Source organism: Cebidichthys violaceus, unplaced genomic scaffold, assembly GCF_023349555.1.
Source record: "Cebidichthys violaceus isolate CVI_PGR_0920_01 unplaced genomic scaffold, fCebVio1.0.p SCAF_10, whole genome shotgun sequence".
Taxonomy (NCBI): Eukaryota; Metazoa; Chordata; class Actinopteri; order Perciformes; family Stichaeidae; genus Cebidichthys; species Cebidichthys violaceus.
Genome location: NW_027176263.1, coordinates 963,313 through 989,293, shown reverse-complemented (window position 1 = coordinate 989,293; position 25,981 = coordinate 963,313). Strand labels below are relative to the sequence as shown.

Here is a 25,981-nt window from a genome sequence, read left to right as displayed (position 1 = left end):
GCATGTTTCTGTGCTGAACACTGAGGCGTTTTCATGGACAGCTAACTTCATTATTCACTCACATGCAGAATGGAAAGATCAGCGTTTATCATCTGGGGAACGCAGACAGTTTCTACCGCACATTCATGAACTACGAAGAGAGCCGCTGGTGTCCAGATGTTCAGAAATAACTGAACTTTACCTCATCAGCTGCTGAAATGTCGAGCAGTTCACTTCCATAAATGACCAACAGGAGGAGCCACATTCTTAAAAATACAGTTTTATTTTATCTCAGAACTGTTTTAAGCTGCAAAATAGTAACATTTTAATGGTCCATGACTCCCATACCAACCAAAACACAGAGTACGGAAGAACAGACCAACGTTGTGCTTATAAACAAACATACACAGCTGGTTTCATGACTAATAGTGTACATCTAAAGCAGACTTTAAACAAGAAGCATCAAAAAAGGCCACAAAAATATAACAGACCAGCACAAATTTATCTCCGCCGCATTCAGAAAAAAAACTATCTCGGCTAGAGCCAAGTGGTAAAGTTTGAAAAACATACTTAACTCTACTTCTGATACAAAACTTATCTTACATGAAAATGGGTTAAAATGAGAAATGTCCCAGACTCGAGAAAAACCCAAGAATGAGATTAAAAAGTCTCCTAATCCCATTTTCAAATGGCACATTTCACGTCACTGACGACTGCATATTCTTCTTTTTGCTTCGATCAATAATACATTGTAGCAAAATGTATCAGGAAGATACAGTGACAGTAACAACTTCAACATGTGGGCAGAAAATGTGACATGTGTGCTTTCAGAAAAACCAAACAGACCCTACAGACAGACATGCCCCCTCTAAGAGGATGACTATTCAGCAGATAGTGGACCAGATTATTGATCAACACCTCGTCTTCAGGATCCAGCCCGTCCTTACATTCTTTGAGAATTTACTGATCCGTTATGAGTGAGTTTACAAAACACAAAGTGGTTCTCTCTCTCACACACTCACACACACACACACACACACACACACACACACACACACACACACACACACACACACACACACACACACACACACACACACACACACACACACACACACACACACACACACACACACACACACACTAGCAGTTTGATGGGTCGTGACTTCCCTTCAGAGTTCATCATTTTCCCATGTTGTCTTCTTGTATTTGGTTTGATCAGAGTTTAAAAGCTGCAACAGTCCAGAGTGAAGTCATTCAAAAATAAAAAGTCACGTTGAGGATCAGTTTACAAACATAATTAATACATAAAATTGACAGGTTTATGTAGACGAGTCGAACACCAGAATCTAAGAGCCTCATTTATATAAAAAAAAAAAAAAAAAAACTATTTACACACCATCATAACTTAATATGATTTCTAAAGAATGTGGCTGTTTCAAAGAAAGTGTAAGAGATGTATAACTTTACATAACAATAAAACGTTGTTTGATCATTATTTAAATAATTTTAGAATATTTTATGAAGGAGGCTCTGGGATGCTACGTACAGTCCGTCTTCATTAACTCTGTCTGGGCTTAAGATTTGTGATATCTGGGGAAATTTAAAAATACCTCGGAGAATCTCTGCCGTCGTCTACATGACGAGTCCACGACGGCTGCTTTCTCTACATATTTGGTTTTGATTTGCTCGTCTAGTTGCACTCTGAACTCTTCAAATCCTCTCAGAGAAACAACCCGTTTTGATCAATGGCTGCTGAGTTTGGAAGAAAACTAAATATTCAGTAACATGTTCTAGCTTATATTGTTGCTGAGATGGCTGGACGAGACAAGTCTCTACTGTACACTTGAGAAGACCGAGGTCCTCTAGTCTTCTGTGCCGTCTCCACTCGGTCGGAGATAGTTGACCGGGTCGAGTGGTCTAATCTACGTCTGCTGAAGGGTCTGCTGGGGATTTTAGATCATGGCCCTGAAAGCAAAGGAGACTCCAGCGCCCAGCGCCAAGCCGAGGGACAAGAAGAAGGCCATGATGGCCCCCGCCGTCTCCGCCTCATGCGGTGGCACCTTCCTGTACAGAGACAAGAGAGGGACAAAACTCATTAGAAAGGAACACACATTGGCGCTTGACACGGTGTCAATTCATCAAGTTCTGTGTTTTATCTTGGTGCAAGACAAACGTTTCCTCAGGGATTTAAAACATGATCACTCATGTCTGTATGATGCTACAGCCCAAAGTGGGTTAGCTTAGCATAGCTTAGCTGAATGCATGGAAAACCGCTAAACTGGCTGTGCCTTGGCCAGCACCCCTAAAGCTCGGGAGTGGTCTCAGTCTTCTCAACCAATACTCTGAAAGAATCTATCAAACCTGACTCTAGTCATTCCAAATGTACCGTCTGGCTGCGTGTGTTTCTTACTTGGGTCCAAAGCACATGCAGAGACTGGCCAGGTATCCGTTGGAGAAGGAGAAGATGATCATGAAGATGATGTACAAGGAGTCGTGGCCAAACACCACGGGGAGGTAGGAACGAGGCTGGACGTTACACAGCATGAAGAGAGGGATGAAGATGACCCGCAGGCCCACCATGACAGGAAGCCATATGCTGTCTTTACCCGGCTGTGGAGAGAGAGAGAGAGAGAGAGAGAGAGAGAGAGAGAGAGAGAGAGAGAGAGAGAGAGAGAGAGAGAGAGAGAGAGAGAGAGAGAGAGAGAGAGAGAGAGAGAGTTAACAACACTAACATACGACTCGGTGCTTTCTTATCCTGATTTACATATATGTGTGCATGTGCAGATTGCTTTGGTGTTTAAGTTGGAGAAACACGGACAAAGTTGTGTAAAGACAACAGTTTAAAAAGGACTGCGAGTCAGAAAGCATCTCAGAAGAAACGGATCCTGATCAGTGTCGTCTTATGATGGTAAATAAACTCACATGGTCCACGAGCAGCTGACTGCTGTCGTCTGCTCTAATAAGCTGCATTCCAGTGCAGGTCAGACTGGGTTAACTAACTACTCAGTTTGAACAGAATGAATAGATTCAATTTGATCACAGGAAATAAGACTCGTTTGTAAATGTGTTTTTTTCTTGGACATAGTTTTCAGAGATCTTTGCTAGGAAAGAAGCGAACATTTGACAGACAAAAGAGGAAAAAAAAAGAAAAAATTCAAACTGAGGCCAAATGGGACATTGGTAAAAAAAACTGGTGAATAAAACACATGACAGCAGGCGTTATCATGATCCTAAACAATCTATTAAGGCTTGTAGCAGCATAAAACCAACCAGTGATCTCAGAAACAAAACTTGTCTCCTTTATTTTCACCCCAAACCCTTAGTGACTGATGTTTTTCCACTCATGACTCAGTGATTTATTCATGTGTAAACATTTTATGCTGCCAAAAGCTTCCATTAAAGTGTGTCTGTTCTCCGTAGCGCCATTCGCCTGACAGACGACAGCAGATCACACTAAATATTGTGATGTGGTCACTTTAAATGGACTCTATAAGGCAAACGTGTATAAACTAGAGAGCTATTTCTCAACTGGTTTGTTGATGGGGCTGCTTGAGGTAGCAAAGTTCACGTATTAGTCACTGTCATGACTACAAACTGGTACCTCCAGAGAAGGTGAGAAAGGTGGAGCCTCGTCGATAAAATGTGCGTTATGTGTGTTTTAGTGTCGTTACTGACCCACATGCAGACGGCCGTCAGACTCCTGCCAGCCCAGTCCATCAAGTTGAAGAGGAGGAAACATGACACAGGGATGAAGTAAGTTTCTGAAAAGGGAGAAAGACAAACAAGCCGTTACTAACAACAAAGATACTGCAGAGGTCTTTGCTTGAAAGAAAACCCTCAACCTCTGTGGGCGTGAGAGGTGGAGCTGAGACACAGCGCGATCATTCTTAGAAACGACTTTGGTGTAACTTTTTTTATTTATTATTTTTGCTGTGACTCCAAGCTGATAACAGCTTTCTGTGCACAATGACGGACAACGCTGCAAAGCTTCAGAGCTACACTGCGAGCCAACGGGGAAGAGAGATTTCACAAAAGACAGATCCTAGTAATCCTTTAAAGGAGATACCATTTTAGAGATACTAAAACTAATTTCAGTATTTCTCATGTTCATAAATAAAGGCTTGTCCACTGCACTTTCAATACAAACTACATATATCTGCATTGACAGCAACAGTTACGTCTAAGTTAGTCATCCCTCTCAAATGTCTCTAGTTACTGCAGCAGAGTAGCTTTGTTTAGATGCTGGAAACGGAGACTCACCCCAGGTGCCCCCATCTGCTACCGTCGACTTGACCTCCACCGTTACGGCCGGGAACGTTCCAATGGTGACGGTAAAGATGAAGCACACCGACAGAGCCATCACCCAGATCTGAATGGCACAAGACCAACATAATCAATACTAAGTAGCTATGTTGATCTCTGTCGGACAGGAAGAGGGTGAATGGTGATGCTGAATGGCAGCTACAGATATTACTGTCCAGTCAAACAGCCAGAGGTGATGTTTTGAATGGTAAGAATGTGTCACAGCAGACGTATCGACAATGCTTTTTTGGCATTCATTAATTTCTCTTTATACGTCACAATGTGAAAAAGTCATTTCACCTGTTTGAAGATGTTCAACACAGACACGGTGGGTTTGGCCTCGTCCTCCACCAGACTCACCACCGGTCGCTTCTCGGCCGGGCTCTCTGAGGAACAAAACAAACATTATCGTTACATTGGTCAAGTGAAAACACATGGGAGTAAACGCCATCGTTCCCACATTTGAGTGGGTGTACACACAAGACTTTAATTGTTCTGTAACACAGGGTTCCCATTATGTTCTCACACACTAGTAATTAACAGCACAGACTCACACTGGTCGAGCTGTCGCCAAAACACAAAACTGAAACAAACACTTTCAGTGGGTTTGGCTTCCTTGGTCAGTGTGAAGTAAAGAAACCTTTGGGTGTAAAGGAGACACTAAGGCTACAAATCGATCAGAACAATTCCAAATGTGATGTCTGACACAAAGTGACTTCAAATCAGAGCGTTATCCATCACATCAAACCGAGAGAAAAAAACAAAACTATATCTTGTACAGAAAATACAAAACTGATGGCCATAACATAAACATGGTGTTATTAAGTTAACCTGTGTTTATGAGGACATAAACTCTTTTGGAAACTCTAAGCTGAATATCTGAGCAGGCCTGTGAGCATACTATATGTACCTTTTTTGAGCAAGTCCATATTGTTCTCCTCATCAGCAGAGGGTGTGGATCCATTACTCTCTATGTAGTACTGGAAAAACTCCTGTTAAGAAACAACAACAACAACAACCATAATGAGGCGAGTCCACCGAGCCAATAGAGCAAAGATAAAAGGATTTATCTTTAGCTAAGTAGGTATTTTTAATAAAGTTAATGGGCACAAAAACATTTTTGAGAGTAGTTTAAAACAAATACCTCAGGATAAAAAGAACCAGAAAGAATGTAACACTGTAAAACCATGTTTCATTGAGAGAAGATGAGGTCTTACCATCCTGGGCAGCGCAATGTAGGACATTATGGCCAGAAGAATGACCACACAGGCTGTGATGAAGTAACCAAAAGCGCTGTCCTGCAGGGCCGATCCAGCTACAGACAAACAACAATCATCAGTGGTTTCCTTCATATCAGTATTGATTTAGCGCAAATTCTCATAGTGTTAGTATTCCTCTTTTCAAATGTACTAGACTAAACCACAAGCAACTCAGGCACCAAACATGGGCTTTAAAACCTCAATAAACATCTGTATGTTGTCAATTCCTAGTGGCAACATAATACTGGAGTTCATAATGGAATAGGTAAACCATTCTCACTACTTTAAAAGAATGAACACTTCCTATAATTCACTCTCACAGCAGCTAACGTCAGCACAGCCACATGAACAGAGGAGAGATTTCTCAATGCTGTGGTTGGAAAGCCGGGCTAACAAACTAGCATCTAATTCCGTTTCCTTAATTCTGTCTAGGAGATCAAATGCAAAGAGCAGCCAGCAAAGTGTGTTCATCTCTTAACATCTGTCTTTTACCAAATCATTTAACACATTTAATATGTAACAATATTTGGGTGTGGATGTGTCTCAAACTTTCACCTAAAAGCAGAAGTTAACTTAGTAACTACCAAGTTTTACTTTCTGTCACTATTGTATTAGAAGTTAGAATTACGAGTGCAAGACATGGAAAGACATTTCTACAAATGGCATTGCAGGAGATGGGGACTGTGCAACAAAACATTAAACTTGTCTTACATCAGCGGTGTCTCCTAAAAAGTTAATGTGGAGCAAAGTGTTTTTGTCATTTTTTTGTCCACCTCCTGTGTATCCTCGTTTCTAATGACAGAAGAAGAAGTGTGCTTTGTGTGTGAGACATACTGGCCAGTGCGCAGATCATGGAGAAAGCGGCGAAGGTGCCGGCCAGCCCCTGTCCACTCATGATGGGGGTGGTGTAGGAGGCGGGCAGTATTCCTGCCAGGCCAAATAGACTGCTCTGAAGAATCGCCCCGAACGCTGGGAACAAGACCAGGATGTTCAATCAGTAAACGTTAAAGAGCCACTGTGACACAGGAAGAAACACACTGACCCGCAGCAACAGAGGAAAACAGGCCCGTAAAAATAAAAAGAAACTGCTGCCACAAAACAGGGAGATGACATCCTATCTGAAAATCAAGCAAATGAATTGTTTTACATAACTGTTATGCAACTATTTTCTTTCTCTCACTTCACACAGAGCTGAAGCCAATAAGGCTCCATCACACCGATTGTTAACCATTTATACGGAGACTTTGGAGCTTAATTAGCTGCAGAGATCGTGTAACATGTCTCCACTTAGAGGAATGTACAGACGTCTATATCAAAGCTTACAGGTCACAATGTCCTCCACTCTAAATCAAACAAGATGGGCTGTTCCTCATGAAGACCTGCGGGTCAGGACCGGCCCAACGGGGATAAGGAGGGGGGTGAGCTTATCCCTGCTGCTCAGTGGGTCATTGGAAATAAACAAACGCAGTGAGATTACATACTGTGTTTGTGTGTGTGTGTGTGTGTGTGTGTGTGTGTGTGTGTGTGTGTGTGTGTGTGTTTACCCAAATGAAAGGGATTTTCCCAACACACTGAATGCAGATGATGTCGATCAAAGAAGACGACACATGGAAATAATCATTTGCATGAGTTCATTGTGGAAATGAGAGAAAAGGCAATCCTTCACTAACAAAGTCAAACACAACAGCCCTGCAGTAAATGCTTCCTTTATGATAGAATGTCCACATTACTTCATTGTGTTCTGTGACTGGTTGATTCTTTTTATAAAGGAGTAGGAAGAGAGACTTTCCCTGCAGATGACGTAGTGATCATCAGTTGTGCATTTAGAAACTCACAGTTGATGCAGATAATTTTGATCATGGTGATGGTGAAGAAGGGCATCGGGGCCACGTCCACCTTGACGAACACCGCCGTCAACAGGAAAACCACCAGGATGACCGCGAGGCTACCGATGATCCGAAGCTTCTGAGGAATCCTGAGAGCGAAAGCAACACAGAGGAAATACATTTCAACTAAAGTCGATGTCTGTTTGAACACGACTACGAATCAAGAACATTAGCCAGATCCATTTAGGACACTTTAAGAATGAATAAAAAAAATATATTAAAAAAAGTTGGGTGGATCCAACAAATATGCAGCTACTTATTTGTCAACACATAATAGAAAAGTGTTCAAAAAAGAAAAAGAAAAGAGAGAGAATATAATATGGACGAGGTGTTTATGAACATAAGTAAAAAACAAACAGTTTCTGATAACATTGGAAAGAGGTCATTGCTCTTCCGAGGAAGTTGAGGTCCTTTCTGACATCTGCCTTGAGATTGTAACATCTGCCTTGAGCTTGTAACATCTGCTTGAGATTGTAACATCTGCGTTGGGACTACAGATGAAAAATAGCCTCTTGGCCAACTCTGGCGCATTTACAGCAATGTTTGTATTTATGTGCACTGTCCCTTATCAAATAAACCAATAAAACAAATGTAAAAAAGAGTTTAAGAAAGTGGATAATTGAGTGAGTTGGGTTGTAATGTTGAAAAAAAACAACAACAAAAAAAACACATTTTAACAAGTGGGAGAAAAAAGGTCTGCAGGAATAAAGTATAATGAGAAAGTGAGGGACAGCAGGAGGAAAAGAACAAGAAGAGGTGAAGAAGAAAAGGGGGTCGGGGGGGTGTAGAGAACATAAATAGCATTCCTGGGTGTGTTTGTGTAGGGGCATGGTCAGCCGTGGTCAAGGTCCACCCAAGATCTCGCTCAATCCCACTTTAATGAAAGAAAACACAGTGCAGGCATACAGACATGCATTCACATAACATCAGGTAACCTACATGTATAGTGGCGTGTGGTGACCAAGGGGTACTGATAAGCAGGAGGCAGAAAGAGCGGGAAACTAAAAGTACAAAATTTGCACCAAAAAAGGTTTGTCCTCTGAATGTCTCGTGTTACCAGATTTCATATGTTGCCCTCGAGAGTTTAACGCGCTGCTTCCTGTGAGCGGTGAAGTGTACATACTAGATACAGGACTGCAAATGACCAAAGATCTACACGGAGCGAGGTGGATACCTCTGGTGAAGGAAGGAGTTGAGGCAGGTGAAGATGAGCAGCGGCACCATGGCGCAGAGCGTCATCACGTTGTTGAACTTTGACTCCAGCACGTTGCGAGTATCTCCGCCCTCCGAGGTCCCGTTAGTCGCCTTCAGCCTGCTTGTGAAGTACTGGAGAAGAGGATGGAGGAATGCACAGTTATTACGATGGTTATCAGCTCCTGCGACTTAACAGTGAATGATAATTCATTCGGTTTGGAGTCACAAGTTTGAGTCACAGGACTGTAATTTGCAGGAATGTAAGTGGCATCATAATCTAGATCCTTTATTTTCTGAAACATTGCAGAAGATAAAACCATCTATTGATTCCAAAAGGTCAATACTGAGAGGCGTTTAGGAACACTAAGAAAACGTAAGAAAATCCAATCCTTGAATCAACGTCTCTCTAAAACAACTGAACGGTAAAAGGCTTCTTATTTATCAAAGTGGCATTCAAACTTTTCATTCATCAAAACAAACCAGCATAAGCTATTTGAGCTTCAAGTAAACAATCCCCCTAAGGACGGGTCCAAATTAACCCCTCCAGGACAATGACCTGAAATTCCACGTTTTAAGAAGTTAACCCCTTAGAGCTCAAAAAGAGCAGCTGGGGGTCAGAGAGGCCACACCACTGCTGATGGACATCCACCTGGCTGGAGTCAGCTCAGCCATCCTGAGAGAAGCCAGGTGGTTTTTGGAGGGAAAGGTAAACAAAAAAACCTTTGTTTCCTAAAGTGAGGTGACCTTCTTCTAAGTGGAGCCCGACCTTTTAATTGACTAATGACCAACCACACGGCCACCAACCGGCCTCTTCCTTTCACAACCATCTGTCTGTTGTTCCGAGGATTAACCGCATTTGGATGCAAATATTATCAAATCCAGAAGAATAAAAATGCCCTAAAACGTTTCCTAACGTACCATCGTCGCCGTCATGAAGAAATTCCAGGGTAAGAGGGTTCCCAAGCCCAGGATGAAGAAAATGATCCATACTGCATTGTATCTGGGAAAGAGGCAAAAGGAAGTTCACACGAACGCACATCACTGAAGTCATGCAACTTAATATCAACAAGTTATTTATTTACTGGGTCTCATCCAAAAGAAATGTTGCACATACTGCAACTAAAACAGAAACAGAAAGCAGCATATTGACATTAATAAGTCTGTGATAGACTTGAACAGAGAGCAGTTTTGTTCCCTTTCAGAGAGTTTCTCTTACTTGTCCCGCGGTGCGTTGATGGCCGTCATGTTTCTTGTTAGACAGTTAGAGGCTCGTGCTCGGTCAGGGTTTGATCAGGGTGGCACCAGGTCTGAAAGACACAGATAACACATTCATGTTTCCACCGCGGTAAACATTTAGAGTCTGGCAGCACCTACATGTTCTATCAGCAGCAGCCATAAGTCCCTCCTTTCTATATTTAGCTTATTAATGAGCCAGACAATCTGTGGCCCACACAGCAATTAAATAATGGGTGGCAAAATGTTATTTGAACAGTAAAAAAAAAATTAATTAAACAATTCAGTTGACACGTTTAAGCAGCATGCCAGCACCAGTGGTAGAAAACCACAAGAACAAAGAGTTGTTCAATGCTCAAGCAAACAAAATTCAAAAAGATCTTGGTGGTAAAGTTACATAACAGATGTGAAACTCACAAGACATCCCATCGGTCAGAGACATGCTTCACCTCACACAGCATTCCTCATACATGTGCTACAAAGTACTAAATAAATGCAGAACCATCATTTTCTGCCCCCATTAGCCTTTAAAGAAAACCTTTAATACAACGTACTTACAGCAGAGTTAGACCAGGAACAAAAGACTCCTCTCCTCTGACCAGATGCACAACTAAAGCGAGGGCTTCACTTTATACCATACAGAGGTTTAGTAGGTTGACACCCCACTGTCAGCAGCCCATTGGACCAGCTCCCTCTTTGCATCTCAGTGTCCATCCCTCCCTCTTCTCCTCAACCCTTCCAACATGCTTTTACGCTCTTCTGCATTTAGACGTCAACTTCTAGATTTACAGCATTCAAGTAAATAGAGTAAGACTCCTGAGAACAATCATGCAAAAATGATTTGCATATAAAGTTTTATTTTTTTTATTATGTTGTTGCACAATGTTCTCGAGTGTGTTGCCTTTAACAATCCAAACGGTTCTACTGCCTATTCTTCAATCTAAAACACGTTTTCTCAATACATTTCTGACCTCATTTTATCTGCTGTTGCTCTTCTGTGTTTCTATCATCATTTTGTATTGTGCTACTCGTATTTTCATATCCTATTTTCTCTGATTCACTTTTATTACCTCCCATCACTCTTTTCTTTATTCTCCACCCTCAACGTATCCGACACCATCTCCCCCCTCTGTCCTGGCGTCTGATGGAAGCCATGTGCTCAGATAGCTTTGTGACACCCTCTCCAAACAAAGCAACTTTTCTTCAAGACACTTCCTCTTCAAAAACAACAACACAAAGCTATTTGGCACTAAATCAAGCTAAACAACACAGGCAACTTGTTTTTTAGTAAATACATGAACCATGAGCACTTTAAACGCAACAGCTCTCAATGAAAAGCACCAATTGATCGGTATTGAATTTAATACCTCTACGAAGGAAAACTATAACGACATTGATGCCGATGGGCATCGGTTCAGAGCACTTAAAATACATTACGACACAGCGTGTTAAAAAACATCAGCAAAGCTGTCTGACTTGCCCAAAAAAAAATTGCAGAATTTCAATAGCCAATCACTGTGTTGGCAACAGAAGACCTGCCTCCTTCATACTTTAGGTACGGATAAGACACGTATGTTTTGATTCAAACAGTTTAACAGACGGTTGTCTCCCAAAGTGCACCGACTAGCTTCTTGTTGCTGACAGACGTCACATGAGGAGTCCCATGTTTGATCTGACTGGTCACGAGTTAGGACAGAGATGGCTTTACTGTACATTATGGGAGCCACACACACACACACACACACACACACACACACACACACACACACACACACACACACACACACACACACACACACACACTGTAGTCCATTATCATGCATTTACATTACACTGATTAAAGAGTCCAACTCACAGTGTGTGAGAAAGGTCTGTAACGGCCTGTTAGAGAAGACAAAAGCCCATCAGATAGACTGGATGTTAAACTTGTAAGCTTGATTACGTGGAAATTCATCACGAGATCAGGCATACACTGTGCAAGGTCAGGCTTTAGTTAGCCTCGGTTAGGTTCTAGTTAACCTTGATTAGGTTCTAGTTAACCTCAGTTAGGTTCTAGTTAACCTTGATTAGGTTCTAGTTAACCTCAGTTAGGTTGTAGTTAACCTCAGTTTGGTTAACTATCGGTGATAACCCAAGTATTATGCATTCATTTGGTGGTTTTATTACCAGAAGAAGGAAAAACTTGATTTGAGACTCAGCCAAAGTAGCCGTCAGTTTAGCACGTAAGCCTTGACAAAGTCAGTTTTAAAAAGCCATTTGAGAAACAAATTTGCATTTCACACTTCTTTGTCTCTTTTCCCTCTCCCTCTGATTGTCATGAAACAGTCAAATCCTACAGTATCGTTCAAACTTGATCAAAGCCATTGATTTTACTAACGCCACTACGAGTCTCGGTCTTAACACACTGGCTCAGCAATGTCCCAGATTTCTGTAAAGTAAAGTATGCCTTGCTCAACCTAACGTATCAAAATGAGCCAGCTGGCGTGAGATGCCTGGTGTTGAGAGGTTGCCCACCACACACACAGTCACACAGGCACTTTGCAGTCTGTAGAGTGGTACAAAACTCCAGTTTGGCATGAGGCTGACACTTTACCGAGCTGGCCTCTCAACGACGTCCAACTCCGACAATCATCTCCAATGGAAAAAGATTTAACGGGCAGACAGTCATTTATTGTTTCCTCCTCTGATGTCAAGGGAAAAAATATGGTTCAAAGCCTTGCCAAAGAGGGCCAGTCCAGACTAGTCCGCTTGCCATGGTCACACAATGGTGTGCAAAATTTTAATGATGCAAACTTGAAAACCTGGTCACTCAGTGTTACAATTGGCTACATTTATATTTCCGGCATGAGTCTTCTTCTTATAAGACATCAAGATTTCCACAAGCATCTGCTGATGATTATTGAACTCTAATCCATGGAGCCATGACACAATACTCCAAGTATTAGTATCAAAACACATTTTATTATCATCACGTTGGCTTTCCATTCCTGACTTCCCTTTTCTTTTTCTATGGAAAATCTCCAGTGTCTCTTATACGGGACGATTATTTGGGCAGCTTCTAACCCCAAAAACGTTCTTAGACGACTTGGACATCAGATGTTTGATCTCTCCATAAGCATGGGAATCTGCACACTGTGGACCTCCTGCACATCACGCCCTCCCAGTGGAGCCCATTGCCGTCAGGTGAAAAGAAGCGTCTGGTAACATGTGTGGTAACGCGTTTCTAGGGATTTTGGCTTCATACGATTATGAATGCAAGATAACCGACATATTCTGTATTCTGTTTCGCAATGATGCTCTCTTTTTGTTTTGTGTCATAAATCCAGCAGGCTTCAGGGATTGGAGTGCACATGGAAGTGGACATAACCAATGGGGGAGAAAACAGGAAAATAAAATGTTTCAATTAAAACTGAATTTAGCAGGTTTCAGGTGTGACCTATATCTTAACAGAAAAGGACAAGAGTGCATTTTTCTTGTTTCACCAGCATACCTCTCTAACTGGGTCACCTTTATTCCCAGGCTGACACACAGAATAGTTTGATGGTGGTCATATGATGAGGCGAAGCAAGAATTATTTCCCCGAGGTCCTTTCCCAGCGCTTATAGACGGGGAACACGCTTATCAAAGTCACAACGTTTCCTCTGCGCAGCATTAGACTGGAATACCATTGTAGGATTCCACCAGGGTGAATGGATAACGGGGGTGGATTTCTTTTTACATTAATTGTGAAAATTAGCAAAAGGCATGGTAACCTCATGCCAACGGATGCCGTTGTTAGTATGGAGAATTCCCTTAAATCCAAATGATATAGGATGTAATTTGGCTAAATAGAATGCAGCATAGCTTAAATACCACCAATGCCAGAGTTACTCAACCATGGTGTTCAGGATGTAAAGATCTGCTGGTTTCCGTTCAAGCAATCTAATTAGAAGGCCTAAAATAAACAGAGGCAAGGACGCCCCACTACAATGCAAACAACAACAAACAGAATGATTACCGCCCTGCATGGGAAGCATTCAGTCTTGGGGTAACGGGTCTCGGTGATAACAAGCTATCAGGTCCTGGATCAGAATTTGCCTGACTTAACTATAGCTTCTTATGCACAACTCGTAAAACTGTTCACTGATGATTGACATGCCACTAACATCAGCACCCGACTGTTGTGGTAATTTATCAGTGCGTTCTTTTAGATGCGACTTGTATCGCTTAACATGCAGACGTTGTAAAAGCAGAACCCGACAGTAAACAAAGGTAGCCTCTGTCCGACTCGCTGCTCTCTCCACCTACGCCTTTCTCCCCGAAGCAGAAACAGCAGTGGTCTTCAGTACCATATGGTAGCGGTACAACAGCATTACATCTACCTGATTTTGCCTCACAACATTCACCACATGCATAATGTCACATGCGGGCTGACTCACTACACTGCACAGCATACTGCTGGTCTGCCCACCCAGATTCGACCTCAGGGACCACCCCCCCCCCCCCCCCCCGCCAAAAGCTGATTTAGGACTGTTTGTGGACGTTTCGGCCTCCCGCTCGCCGGACACGGGAGAGCGGTTAGTTGGGTTTGCTGAAGTTCTCATCATACAACACTCCGCTCAAGCCTTTGGCGCTCTGTCGAAACAGAGGCTTTCTGACATCATCCGGCAAAAACCCATTTCTCACCACCGTCTTAGGGCCGACTTGCTAGAAGCCGTACAGCTCCCTAAAACCCATTTCAACAGGGAATGCTGCAGCTAAGCAAGCGGCTTTTTCAGGTTCCTATTTTCAGCTCACAACACTTATGCTCGGTGTTCCTTAAGAAATATCTCTCACTTACGGTTTGAAAGTATCGGAGACATTGGCTACCGCTGCAGGGCATAAGTGTTGGGCCTCATCTGGTGCAGTTTACAAAAATGATGTATGGATGGGCCCAGACAATAGGCTCCAGAGATCTTGCCATGTTGACATACCATAATAACATTCCCTAACATGCATTGCTACAACATGGAATTGCTTACAACTCGCGAAAACAGCTAACCCTAATCTTGTCGATTGATGATGCGCATGTGTAAACCATTTTGGGTAATATGTGTTGATGTTTTGATAAATTATATAAACTTAAATGGCCATAAGAATGACCAAAGGGGGAATTGTCTTGTAGTTTATCAGTATGTTCTTTTAGATACATCTTAGCTTCATCCGAAAAGGGAATACGTCTTCTTGGGGTGGGGGGAGATAATGTGCAGCTAGAAGAAGCAGTTCCGTTTGTGAGAAGCATTGTTAGTAGACCTCCGAACCACCCGTGGGGAAAGAGCTCTGACCATCCGGCTGATTTATTATAAGTGTCTGTTCAATAAAAGACATTTGAGAGTTTCTCATCATGTTTATTTCTCACGCAGGGAAATTAATTCGATTTAGTTCAACCACACTGACAAGAGTTTCCAAATTCACATCGTTCCTAGAAGCACACACACACACACACACACACACACACACACACACACACACACACACACACACACACACACACACACACACACACACACACACACACACACACACACACACACACACACCAGCTTGCTCAACAGCCTGAGAACATCCTAGAACCCATCACAGTTGCGTTGCAGTACATTGCCTTTTACAGCCTTGATTCCAATTTCACACTACGTTTCTTCCTGCTCTTCTTTCAAGGACAGTGCTACCGACTCTGGCAGTCTGAAGAGAACAAATTAAATATTCAGAACAATGCGAGTCTAACAACAGACGGACTGCACCCAATATTAAAAATCTCCTAAAAAGAAGATATCACATCGTTGACAAAAGCTTGAGAAACTGTCTGTTTTGGATCAAGGGTGAAAAATGAGCGAGGGGAAAATATCAAGTTTTATTTATGGATCTCTGTTGAGGTAATCCCACTGTAGAAGCCTCTGGTAAAGAAATCAATGTATAGTGTACAGCATAGGATTTAACCATTTATTGTCCCAGAACAACTTGTAACCGAGTCCATTCTGTAGTTTGCAGTGTAAATTAATTTGTTCAATCAACAGCAGCTATCACGCATCCACACCTAACAACGCAGGTCTTAAATGCATCGTCGCTCTCACTGTGAGGCAATCTTTGCAGCCGGTCACCCTGGCAGAAAAACGCTGCCTAAACATTTAACAGCTTCCCATCACATGCACTGTGGTCTGGTGGGAAGCCGGTCTCACGGTCGGTAGCTGTCCCTTCAAACTATTTGTCCACACAGGCCTTTCATGTCAGCCGCTGGCTTTATACTCGAGGCCAACTTAAATCCTAAAGACAAAAAAAAAAAAAAAAAAAGTTTAAACGTCTCAATCTGCAGGGAAAAGGACTGTGACAGGTGGTGAAATACAGTCACCTCATCCCTTCCACACACAGAAGAGAGGCATTTGAGTCATGCAGCAGGCCTAGGTTACACCGTAGGGGCCCTAATGATTGACAAAGGGGGCTGCAGAGCAATCAAATTAACTCAAACAAACCTATAACAACACCGACTGGACCTGGGGTCACAAATCCAATCACCACATAATACTCAGCTCAGGCCTCCACCAGATTATGACGACACTGTTTTGATATTTCACCTGTTTTAAACTCTTATGTACATGTTATTGCTTCAAACAATGAAAAAAAATAATTGTTGGTGGGAAAAGTGAATGTGAAACAACCTATAAGCACATTAAGGTGACCAGCTGGAGTAGTTTTAACAATTACGTCTCATCGAGAATGAAAAAACAAATTATTTTCTTCTTTATTGTCCATGTTGAACAGAACACACCACTCTAAACATCTCGTCTTTTTGAGGACGCACAAACATCTCAATGGAAACGGGGTTGTTAGTGTTCTGCTTGCTGCTCATGATCCACATCTTCAAACCAAAGACGGATCCGCTCAGGGGAGTGAACCTGAGGATTGTCATGCTTTGTATAACTGGGATGTGATCGGGGTAATACAAAGGAAACAATGGCTCTGAGGCAGGAAAAGAGACTATCGTGAGACACTAATGATAGCTGCATAACAATCCTGAGGGGGGAAAAACTCTGCAAAGAAAATAAAATCTCACCAATGCCAACGGAGGGAGGGATCATAAAAGGTCTCCAAATTCATTGTCTTCACACAGACGACCCTTTACGACCCAAATCATTTCCCGCCGCTCAAAGAGAACGAAAGAAAGAAAGAAAGAAAGAGAGAGAGAGAACAAAGCCCTTCTCCAGCTGCCGGTCTTTTCAGTTGATTCAAGTGGTCTGGATAAATAGCTGACTGATGAACTGGCCACAGTAACTCCACTTATTGCCATGACTGCACCACAGTGAGCGCTGCTGGGTGTAAATGAGTAAGACTAGGTGGTGCAGGGTTTCCTGTCATGAGTCACTTTAGCCTCATCTCCTCTTCACACGCGCGGAGTTGCCACCGTGCCAGCATGGGCAAAAATAAATGACATTTGTTTCTTGCTTTGCTGGACATTTCAAGAAACAAATGGGAAAACTTAACTCCTACTCCTACGAAAACAGATGCCGCACCCAGCGGTGGGTCGGTGCTGCTGTCCCATCAGCTGTCGGGTGTAAAACAAAGCCACCATTATGGTGTGCTCCTCTTCTCGCTTCAGGGTCAACGGAGTCGCAAATAGGAGAAGACAAATTGTGAGCTGAGTCAGTTTACACAGTTATCCCTGTTCATTCAGAAGAGTTATAATAATCAGGTAATATATTTAAGAGGACTACCACAAAACTATTCCCCAACATTATTAAAATATCATCAAACCTTAGTTACAAAAAAACTAAGAAGTAATAAAAATATACAACTGAGTATCGTCTTATAACTGAAGTCACTATTGAGGAACAGTAAAATATATATATATATATATATATATCACAGTGACTTGTAAGAGTGACCTACATACACACATTTAACATTGATTCACCTCTCGTGTTTTGTTTTTTTTACCCACACTGCACCAGGAATGTTGCTGCTGTCAAAACCACTGGCACGCTCATAAAGCTCACTATGGACTCTTTCCGACTTTCCCCTCAGTATCTTCCCACGTGCTACCGCTTCAAGATTTCAATAAAAGATGCCTGTCACACACGTGCTTTGGCAGCAAATGTCATGCCACACATGAGTTATCACCAGGAACGTATCGAGATCTTTAGTCATTTCATTTAGACAGAAAGCGCTATATTTTTTTACGCTAAGACTCCAATGTCACTTTAAAGGATTAATTATCAATGTATCACAATTTCCACTGACAGCAAGTGCTCCTTATGACACGTTAGAGCTGACAATCGGAAGATTGTATTTGATGTTTTCTGAGGGCGGACTATTAATCAAAATGAGGACAAATATGAGGAATACAATTATGTCATTTTTAACACGTTTTCCAGTGAAAATACAGTTTGTAAACAGCTCTTCTAGTGTTCTATATTTACGTTTTTTTCCTCCGTTATCTCACTCGCAACACTGTAGTTAACTGTAGTTCGCGTTCATCCTCAGCTGGTCTATTTAACGTTAATTAATTAACAAAAATACCGTTACACTGCCCCGCACGGACAACGCTAAAAGTTGGCGCTAAATTCAATTGCAAGCCGCAGTCAACAAAGGACGCATGCTGACGCGGGTCCTGAACCAAAGCACCGGGACCGTTGTCTTTGTTTTAGTCTCTCAGGAACAATACGTCTAAACGAGCCACGGGATCATTTAGCAAGTCGGTACCACGTGGTTAGTTAGCACAGTGTTTAATTCAGCACGCTGAGGTGTCCTACCTTATACCATCAGTCTGTGGAGGCTTGTTGTGTCTGAGGTCGTCTGTGTCCTTACACCGCTGGGGCATCGCTCAAATATGGTTGCGTTCAAGTGTTACTCGTAAAAGTTACATTCTAACGCGGAAAATTTTGTTTTGAAAATTACCATTAAATTAAAAGACGGATTGTTTAGCAAAATTAAGATATCTTTAAAAACAAATTGTACTGAATAATCAGTTAAATTTTGCAGACAACCATTACATTTCCATAGTTATCTAAAGTGAAACCAGTAATCAACTAAATAATATTATCATCCAAAGCACAACAAGCAACATCATTTGAGTTCTCTGGTACTGACATTAAATCCATACATAGACTACCTATGCAGTAATCCCTTTTTTTTTAGGTGATTCAAACGTCGGGATCTCACGATTGCAGAATTTCCGATTATCGTGAAGACATCAGCTGCTCGTCACTCGAGGAGGCGGAGAGAAAGTTTCGATAGTATTTTTCATGTGGTGAACGGGGGGGATGACGCTAAAATATCATCTGACTGCTACCCATGACTGCTACCCACTGCTACCCAACTATTTGACTATTTCTGAGCCAAATAGAATAATCTCTTTACTGACACATCGACAGAAATCCCCACTGATGATGGGGGAAGTCAAAGCTCCAGCAAGCTTTGACTTCTAGTCAGTTATTAGCAGTCAGTGAGCCAGTCAGGGTGAAAACAAATAACTTATATTGTTATTTGTAATGTATATTTCAAATTTGAGCTTTTATAGGCCCACTAAATGTCACTTTACCTTTATATACTTGTACTTAGGCTACTGTTTTACAAACTGTTTACACCTCTATATATATATATATATATATATATATATATATATATATATATATATATATATATATATTCTACTTATCATTATGCATATACATTTAACACATTCCACATTATTTCATTATGTATATATATATGTTGTATTCTATCCCTATATTTCAACTGGCTCTATCTGTGTCTTATATTCTCATTTTGTCATTTCTTTTTATAAACATTTTAAAAGCATTTTTTTAAGGGAGCCTGAGATAAGATTTTCATAGTCAACAACTGCTTTTCTGTAATTGTTGTGCATATGACAATATATCATTTGAAATGAAATGCTGCTAAATGCATAGGGGTGAGCAATGTGTAGCTATTAAACCCTATATCATGGTATATGTAATTATATAAATGATATAGAAAGTCTAAATATTGCCACAAAGCATTCCTGCTCATTGATTTGCAACTTTACCCACAATCGCCAAATATAGCCAGAGATATTAAAGAGAAAGATAGCACAAAATATTTGATGGGAAATCATTTTTTATATAACGTCTAACAACATACAATGCTTAATCCTGTGTAGCCTCTGAAAGCACCAGATACGGTCTCATTTAGGAGACACATCTGGCTGCTCGACTCGAAAAAGAGAAAAGAACACTGATGGAATTCATTTGCTGCTCTGAGTTGGAATATCACAGCAGAGAAGTCACTTCCTGAAGCAGCAGTCCATATTTCTGGAGCAATAAATTCCTCAACAACAAAGACTCTTTCAGTGTAGCAGCTGGCATCAAATTGGCCAAACTTAAAAATGATGGGCTACTTTTATTTCTACGTTTCCCCAAAAACACAATGGAAGTATGCTCTAAAGTTGCGTGATCCATTTAGTGACGACTGGATGATTGATTCACTGAAAATTACACCGCTAAGCACTCTTGTTTGTGTGAATGTATAGGAAGAAACTGTGTGTTTTCAAACTGTGCCATGAATCATAGCATCTTATTCACGCTTAACCACACAGTTTTTTCCAAATGCAAAGACAGCAAATGTGTCCAGGCTGAAGGTCAATGCTGACAGTGTTAAACAGTCAGGAACAAAACAACACAAGGATAAGAAAGACAGAGTGCGCCTGATGAAGCTTGTGTTCGTGTGAAACTGTAAAACTGGCATGAAAGCTCTAAAGATTCCTCTCGCAAACAGCAATTAGAAAATCTTTTACTTTAAAGACGGAACAAATGATTTGCTTCAGGAAAAATATGCAATCAATTGATGCCATCATGCAGTGCACTGTCCTTCTGTAAATCTGTGTGAAAAGAAAAGGACAAAGTAAACACATTACGCTCCTCTCTTCTATTGCTTTTAGAGTACAGCTTGTTCTTGTGCCTGAGAGAACTGACACCAATTTATAATTTCATCATAACACGTGGGTCTGTCTGAACCGCCGTGCCGAGGCGTTGTTTGCGAACGTTTTTGTTTTGTTTTTGTGAGTCTGGAGCTTTGGTCTCCCACTGGTTGCTCATATAGTGGTGGTAGGTACACAGTCATCCACACCCTGTCTCTTTCCCCCCCGTCTAAAAAAAGCTTGTGGTTAAGGACAGAAACCATGTGGGAAGGAGTCTGGCTGCTTCCAGGCTCGCCTGAACCCATTGAGGAGGAGCTGTGAAGCTGAGGACTAAGGGACTCTCTCTCTCTCAGCTGCTGTAAAAGACACAAACATACACTTAATTTCCACCAAAGGACATAGAAATATCTTTATTTCCTGTTCCAATATGTCTCTTTACAACTGCTTCCTCTCCCTATACTCCCTGCATTCCTCTCGCTTGTTTTGTTTTTTTGGCTTGTGTTGTCAAAAGGGGAAAGTCAGTCGGCAGCCTCTCGGTGCAGCACGCCACAGCCTTGACCGGGTTTTTCCATGGAAAAGACACAAAGAAAATAGAAACGACGACAAGAAAAAAAGAGAGAGGACGGTTTCTACAGGACACCTCCTTCATCCGACAAACACCGAAAATCCACGAAGAGATGAGCAGTTGAAAACAGTCTCAACTGTAGCTCAACAGGTGCCTGTGGTTGAGGTCTTTGCCACTAACTGATCACTACGAGGCACCTGTGTGACACAATATCTGCCAGTAACCAGCGGAGACGTTTGTAGCCTGCAAAAAGGTAAACAATGAGCCAAATCAACCTGATCAGAAGCCCATTGCTTGTAAAACATTGTCAAGAAGAATCTGGAGGAACATTCAACGGCCTCCTTTTTGTTTCTATTGTCAGTCGAAAATCTTATGTCATGAACTCCAACGCTTCCTGCAGACAGTTCCCTCTCGTGACATTTTTAGAACACAGGTTTACGAGCAAACAAACATCATACATTTCTAAGTTGAGAAGATCCTGTGAAGTCTGTGGCATAAGAGGCGAGCTCGGGGAGAGGAGGAGGGCATGACATGAATGGGCTGGAAGTGGCTTTCTGACCACATACTGAGACAGCGGATAGGAAAAGGAATTCCAATGGATGGCCTCTTCAACCCTTAAATGGCTCCGGAGACACAGAGGGAGTGAAGTAAATCCCACTTGGGATTAAGAATTTCGAGGCCTGGCTCCTTTTTGGAGGATTAAGGTTTCGGACTGAAGCAACAAAAACAGGCAAACAAAGGAAAAAAAGTCCTCGGGGAGGTCTGCGAGAGTGAAATCCCTCCTCATCTTTACTTTCAAATTCCCAACAGAGGGTGAGTGGTCGGCAAGGGTCACGCTCTAGCATGAAATCCCTGTCACGATGGACCGTCCACAAACCTGCTACTGCCCAGACAATGAATTCCTCTTAATCCAGGGGTGCATTTAGGGACAAGAGGTGAGTTTGAGACAGTCCATTATAGGATTCCCCTCTTCAGTTTGAGTCCAGCAACTTCAAAATTGGCAAACGTCACGAACATTCTGCACTTGTGTTTCAACCATAGGAATCAGATTAAATCTTCAAAAACATTTATCAATAATTTGGTATGTGCTAAATGTTGACAAAGGCTTAGATTTTGGGCGCAAACTTATCTAAAGAATGAAGCCATGTTGCCAAATATATTTTAGATTTAGTGGCCTATAATTTGTAGCCAAAATGTTTATCGCTGAGTTTCAGACACGTCCATCCACGCTATTTTTCAGGTTCTAGCTCTGTTAAATAATGCTCAATAACATCTGTTGTGTTTCCCCAGATATCAATAACCTCATTATTCATTTCAACAAGGACAAACAAGTGTCATCATTCCTATGGTGTAAATGAGAGAAACTGAAACAGCCTTGAAGTTCAATCATCAATCATTTTGACCCAACAGTGACTTCTTAATCTTCTTCAAATGAATGCTCATAAAATGTAGGAATTATACAAAGTTCAGAGTCTGTTGTGCATACAAGGAGGAGGATTGTGTGAGCATGCATTCTTTTCATTTCTACATTCCTGTGCTGTTTTTTTTTAATTAAACATGTGAAGTAATAGTGTTGTCCTGAAGAAAAGGGTTCAATCTGGGTGTTAAAGGTTAAATTCACATCTCACGGGCAGAAAACTGCTGCAGTCTAAAGGGGTTGAAACTCTCTAACACCCATACTAGCTTACTATTTAGTGTGCCAGAAATTCAATTTATTATTTCCCAATACATATTAAGTCAAATACAACATGCCAAAAATATCAGGATTTCCTTCTGCATCTGGTCGCATTATGCAGCATGCAAGCCAGCCTGCTTTTCTGGGTATTCTGACCCACAATCCTCTGCATTCTGCATGCAACAGTACGTACTTTGGCTGCAGTCATACATTTATAAATTGCATCACAGTGTTTTGGATAAGATGCTGCAAAATAGGTTTCTGACAAAAAAACAAAACAAGATCATTGTGGGATTGTGCAACGCAATCCAGTACCGTAGTCTTGCACATGACATGTTTCTTCTCCTTTCTAAAGCTCGTATTGTTCAAATATTTGCTGAGAATGTCAGTGCACATGCAATCAGATGGTTTTTTTTGTGTGTGCATGTATGTCCCCACATACATAAGATCACAACTAAATCAGTTCAGTAAATCTGAATTCCCTGCTGACAGTCTCAGCTGTTTAAATACTTTTGGTCCTGTGTTACCGTCTATGCATCTACTCTTGTCTTCACTGATTTCTCTCTTTGGGACTCTATCCAAACATCATCCTAATCAGTCCTCACCCCGGCCCATCCTTCTATCTTATCAGAGGCTGTCAGCCATCCTGTCCTGATTTGGAAAATAATCAAACAGAGGTAACTGAGGGCAAGGTCTTATTTCTTTTAAGATTTTGGAGTGCTGCCATTACCATGTTTTCTATGGTGTGGTGTATGTCTATTAAGCATCCTGTTTGCCCATTTGAAATCCATTACTCAAATGTTCTCTCTATTGTTGCGTGAGACGGCACCAGCTGTATTTTCCAGTCTTATTGATACCAGCCCATTAAACCGAGACTGTTTGCAGTCCTCTCCTCTTGTTTGCTTGACTCTCTGGACCCCGAAGGCCATCTGTTGAAGCCATCAGAGCCACAAAGGCATGCTCAAGGTGATCATTGTTAAAGAAAGCTTGATTAATACAATGATATTTTTTTTTTACAATTCTTCCAGATGTTGAGGGTCAATTAGTCCATAGGGTGTAGCCTTGTTGAATAACTGATGACTATCAGCACTTATTTTATATGGACTATACTTTGATGCGCCAATGAAAACTGTTGACAGTGTGTTGTGTGGATTATCCAGACTGTTTATGGTCAAACATTTTACATTTTTTTTATGTATTTTTTTCAGTGATTGTGAGCACCACAAATGAAATACAGATAAAACCGAGAATAGGTTTGGGTGAACCAACCAGTTAAAGTTTTGGACTTAACCCTTGTGTTGTCTTAACTTTCTGTATACACTACTTGTCCTAGGGGTCAAAAATGACCCGCCTTCACTAAACCCCTAAAATAAAGCAGTGTGATTGTATTTTAAACCCCAAATCTATTTTGCATGAAGAAACAACCTGTCATTCATCACAAACTTTGTGAATATCTAGGTGTTTCCTCTTCACAGTGCAGAAAGACTGTGTTTAAAGTCGTGTGCTCCAGTGTATTATTGAGCCAAACTCTGACGTCTCTCCCGTTACAACCTGGAGTACACTTCTACATCACTGCATCATTTTAAAGGCACAGGTTTTTTTCATTTATTCTGGCTGATTAGCTTTAAGGTGGGCGGAGCTATGCTTGATATTACATGAGGACATCAAAATCCATGTGTTAATAAAAATGTTAAAGGTGTGAGCTGTCCAACACTCACATGTGCAACAAAACTAAAAAAAGAGAGAGAGGCAGATGTCAATCAATCCCAGCTTGTTAACGCCCACACACTCCTGAGGACAGGTCCAATCAGCCACCAAAAGTGAACACACCTGAGTGGGCTTTTAAAGAGCTTTCTCTTGTACGAAGTTGGTGTATCACAGCTCTGATTTCCAAGAAAGTTTTTACTGTCTATCTGTCCTTATGAGGGTCCCTGTTTTTTTTGTATGCTGATAGAGTATTTTCAGAAGCTGCTATTAGATCTCTCAGCTGCCTGCAGACAGCACGGCAGTCTGACACCAATATGATTAAGTGAGATGTATCCGCCACATGTGTGTCCCAACAACCGCATGTGAAATGTGTCACAAACCCCAGTGACCGTCACAGAATTCCAACTCACTGATCAGGGAAGGGTTCAGTTCCACATTTCTACTGAGCAACGTCCAACTGCTACATTATCATATTACTATTAAAGACATGTTTCTATTAAATACTCCTGGCTTCTTGACTGCGTGTCAGACACTGAAACGTTTTCTTGTTCTCACATAGTTAGTTGTTGTGCACTGTGTCCATTTTTTAGTAGGAAATTAATTCAACATGTTTGGAAGGCCTTGAGGTTACACAAAATGCAAGTTTAACAAGTCAATATATTTTTGATTATATCAAATATAAGTCACCAGAGCCAAAAGTGATGTCTTTAAATTTCTTTTTGGTCTGACAAGCCAAAAGCCAAAAAGTATATAATTTATGATTTAAACACTTAATAATTACAACAAAATGCCAGATAGATTTTCTGTCCATTAGTTAATTATCGTTTCAGCTCTGCATGTAATAACATTTTTTGTAGGTAAATTGACTATATAAAATTAAACATGTCTTCAGTTAAAATAATTTTCTGAATATGGCACAGCATAAGGAAATGTTTACCTCATAGCATCATTTAGACTAAACAAAATTTGAACTAAACACAGCAGAGACTGAAACCTGTCCTGCGCTCCAACAACTAAGTTAGCTGACTAAACTCTGCTGAAATTAAGTTGTGGTTGTCTGAGGGGGAAAAGCAGTCTAGACAGTTTGAGTAATGTTGTCAGAGTACAAAAACCCCCACAAACCTCAAAATTAGTGAATGTCTTCTTGTGTGTTTTTAAAATGTACCTAAATTTAGTGTCAAGACTCTAGACTATCTTTCTCTCTAGGATGTACAGTAGGTCATCCAGCAGGTTCCATATATAACAAAGAGTGCAGCAATAGTCTCCCTAAAT

The 25,981-nt window shown here is 41.3% G+C and overlaps 1 protein-coding gene across 3 annotated transcripts in view; it reads right to left on the bottom strand.

Moving 5' to 3' along the window:
- Positions 1-243: 243 nt before the first annotated feature.
- The window catches only part of LOC137879051 (equilibrative nucleoside transporter 1-like), a 32,481-nt gene continuing 6,743 nt past the window's right edge, over positions 244-25,981 (bottom strand). The window contains exons 1-13 of one of the 3 annotated variants that reach the window (XM_068719622.1): positions 18,619-18,686; positions 9,840-9,930; positions 9,542-9,623; positions 8,604-8,755; positions 7,379-7,518; positions 6,378-6,512; positions 5,502-5,599; positions 5,195-5,276; positions 4,585-4,670; positions 4,243-4,351; positions 3,658-3,743; positions 2,393-2,592; positions 244-2,046 (exon numbers count right to left, since the gene is read on the bottom strand). In XM_068719622.1, coding sequence (XP_068575723.1) covers positions 1,935-2,046; positions 2,393-2,592; positions 3,658-3,743; positions 4,243-4,351; positions 4,585-4,670; positions 5,195-5,276; positions 5,502-5,599; positions 6,378-6,512; positions 7,379-7,518; positions 8,604-8,755; positions 9,542-9,623; positions 9,840-9,868 — 1,311 coding nt within the window. In that variant the 5' untranslated portion in view covers positions 9,869-9,930; positions 18,619-18,686 and the 3' untranslated portion in view covers positions 244-1,934. Of the gene's footprint in view, positions 2,047-2,392; positions 2,593-3,657; positions 3,744-4,242; positions 4,352-4,584; positions 4,671-5,194; positions 5,277-5,501; positions 5,600-6,377; positions 6,513-7,378; positions 7,519-8,603; positions 8,756-9,541; positions 9,624-9,839; positions 9,931-10,414; positions 10,450-18,618; positions 18,687-25,981 lie in introns of those variants that run through there. The other 2 variants (XM_068719638.1, XM_068719629.1) reach the window with 2 other exon arrangements.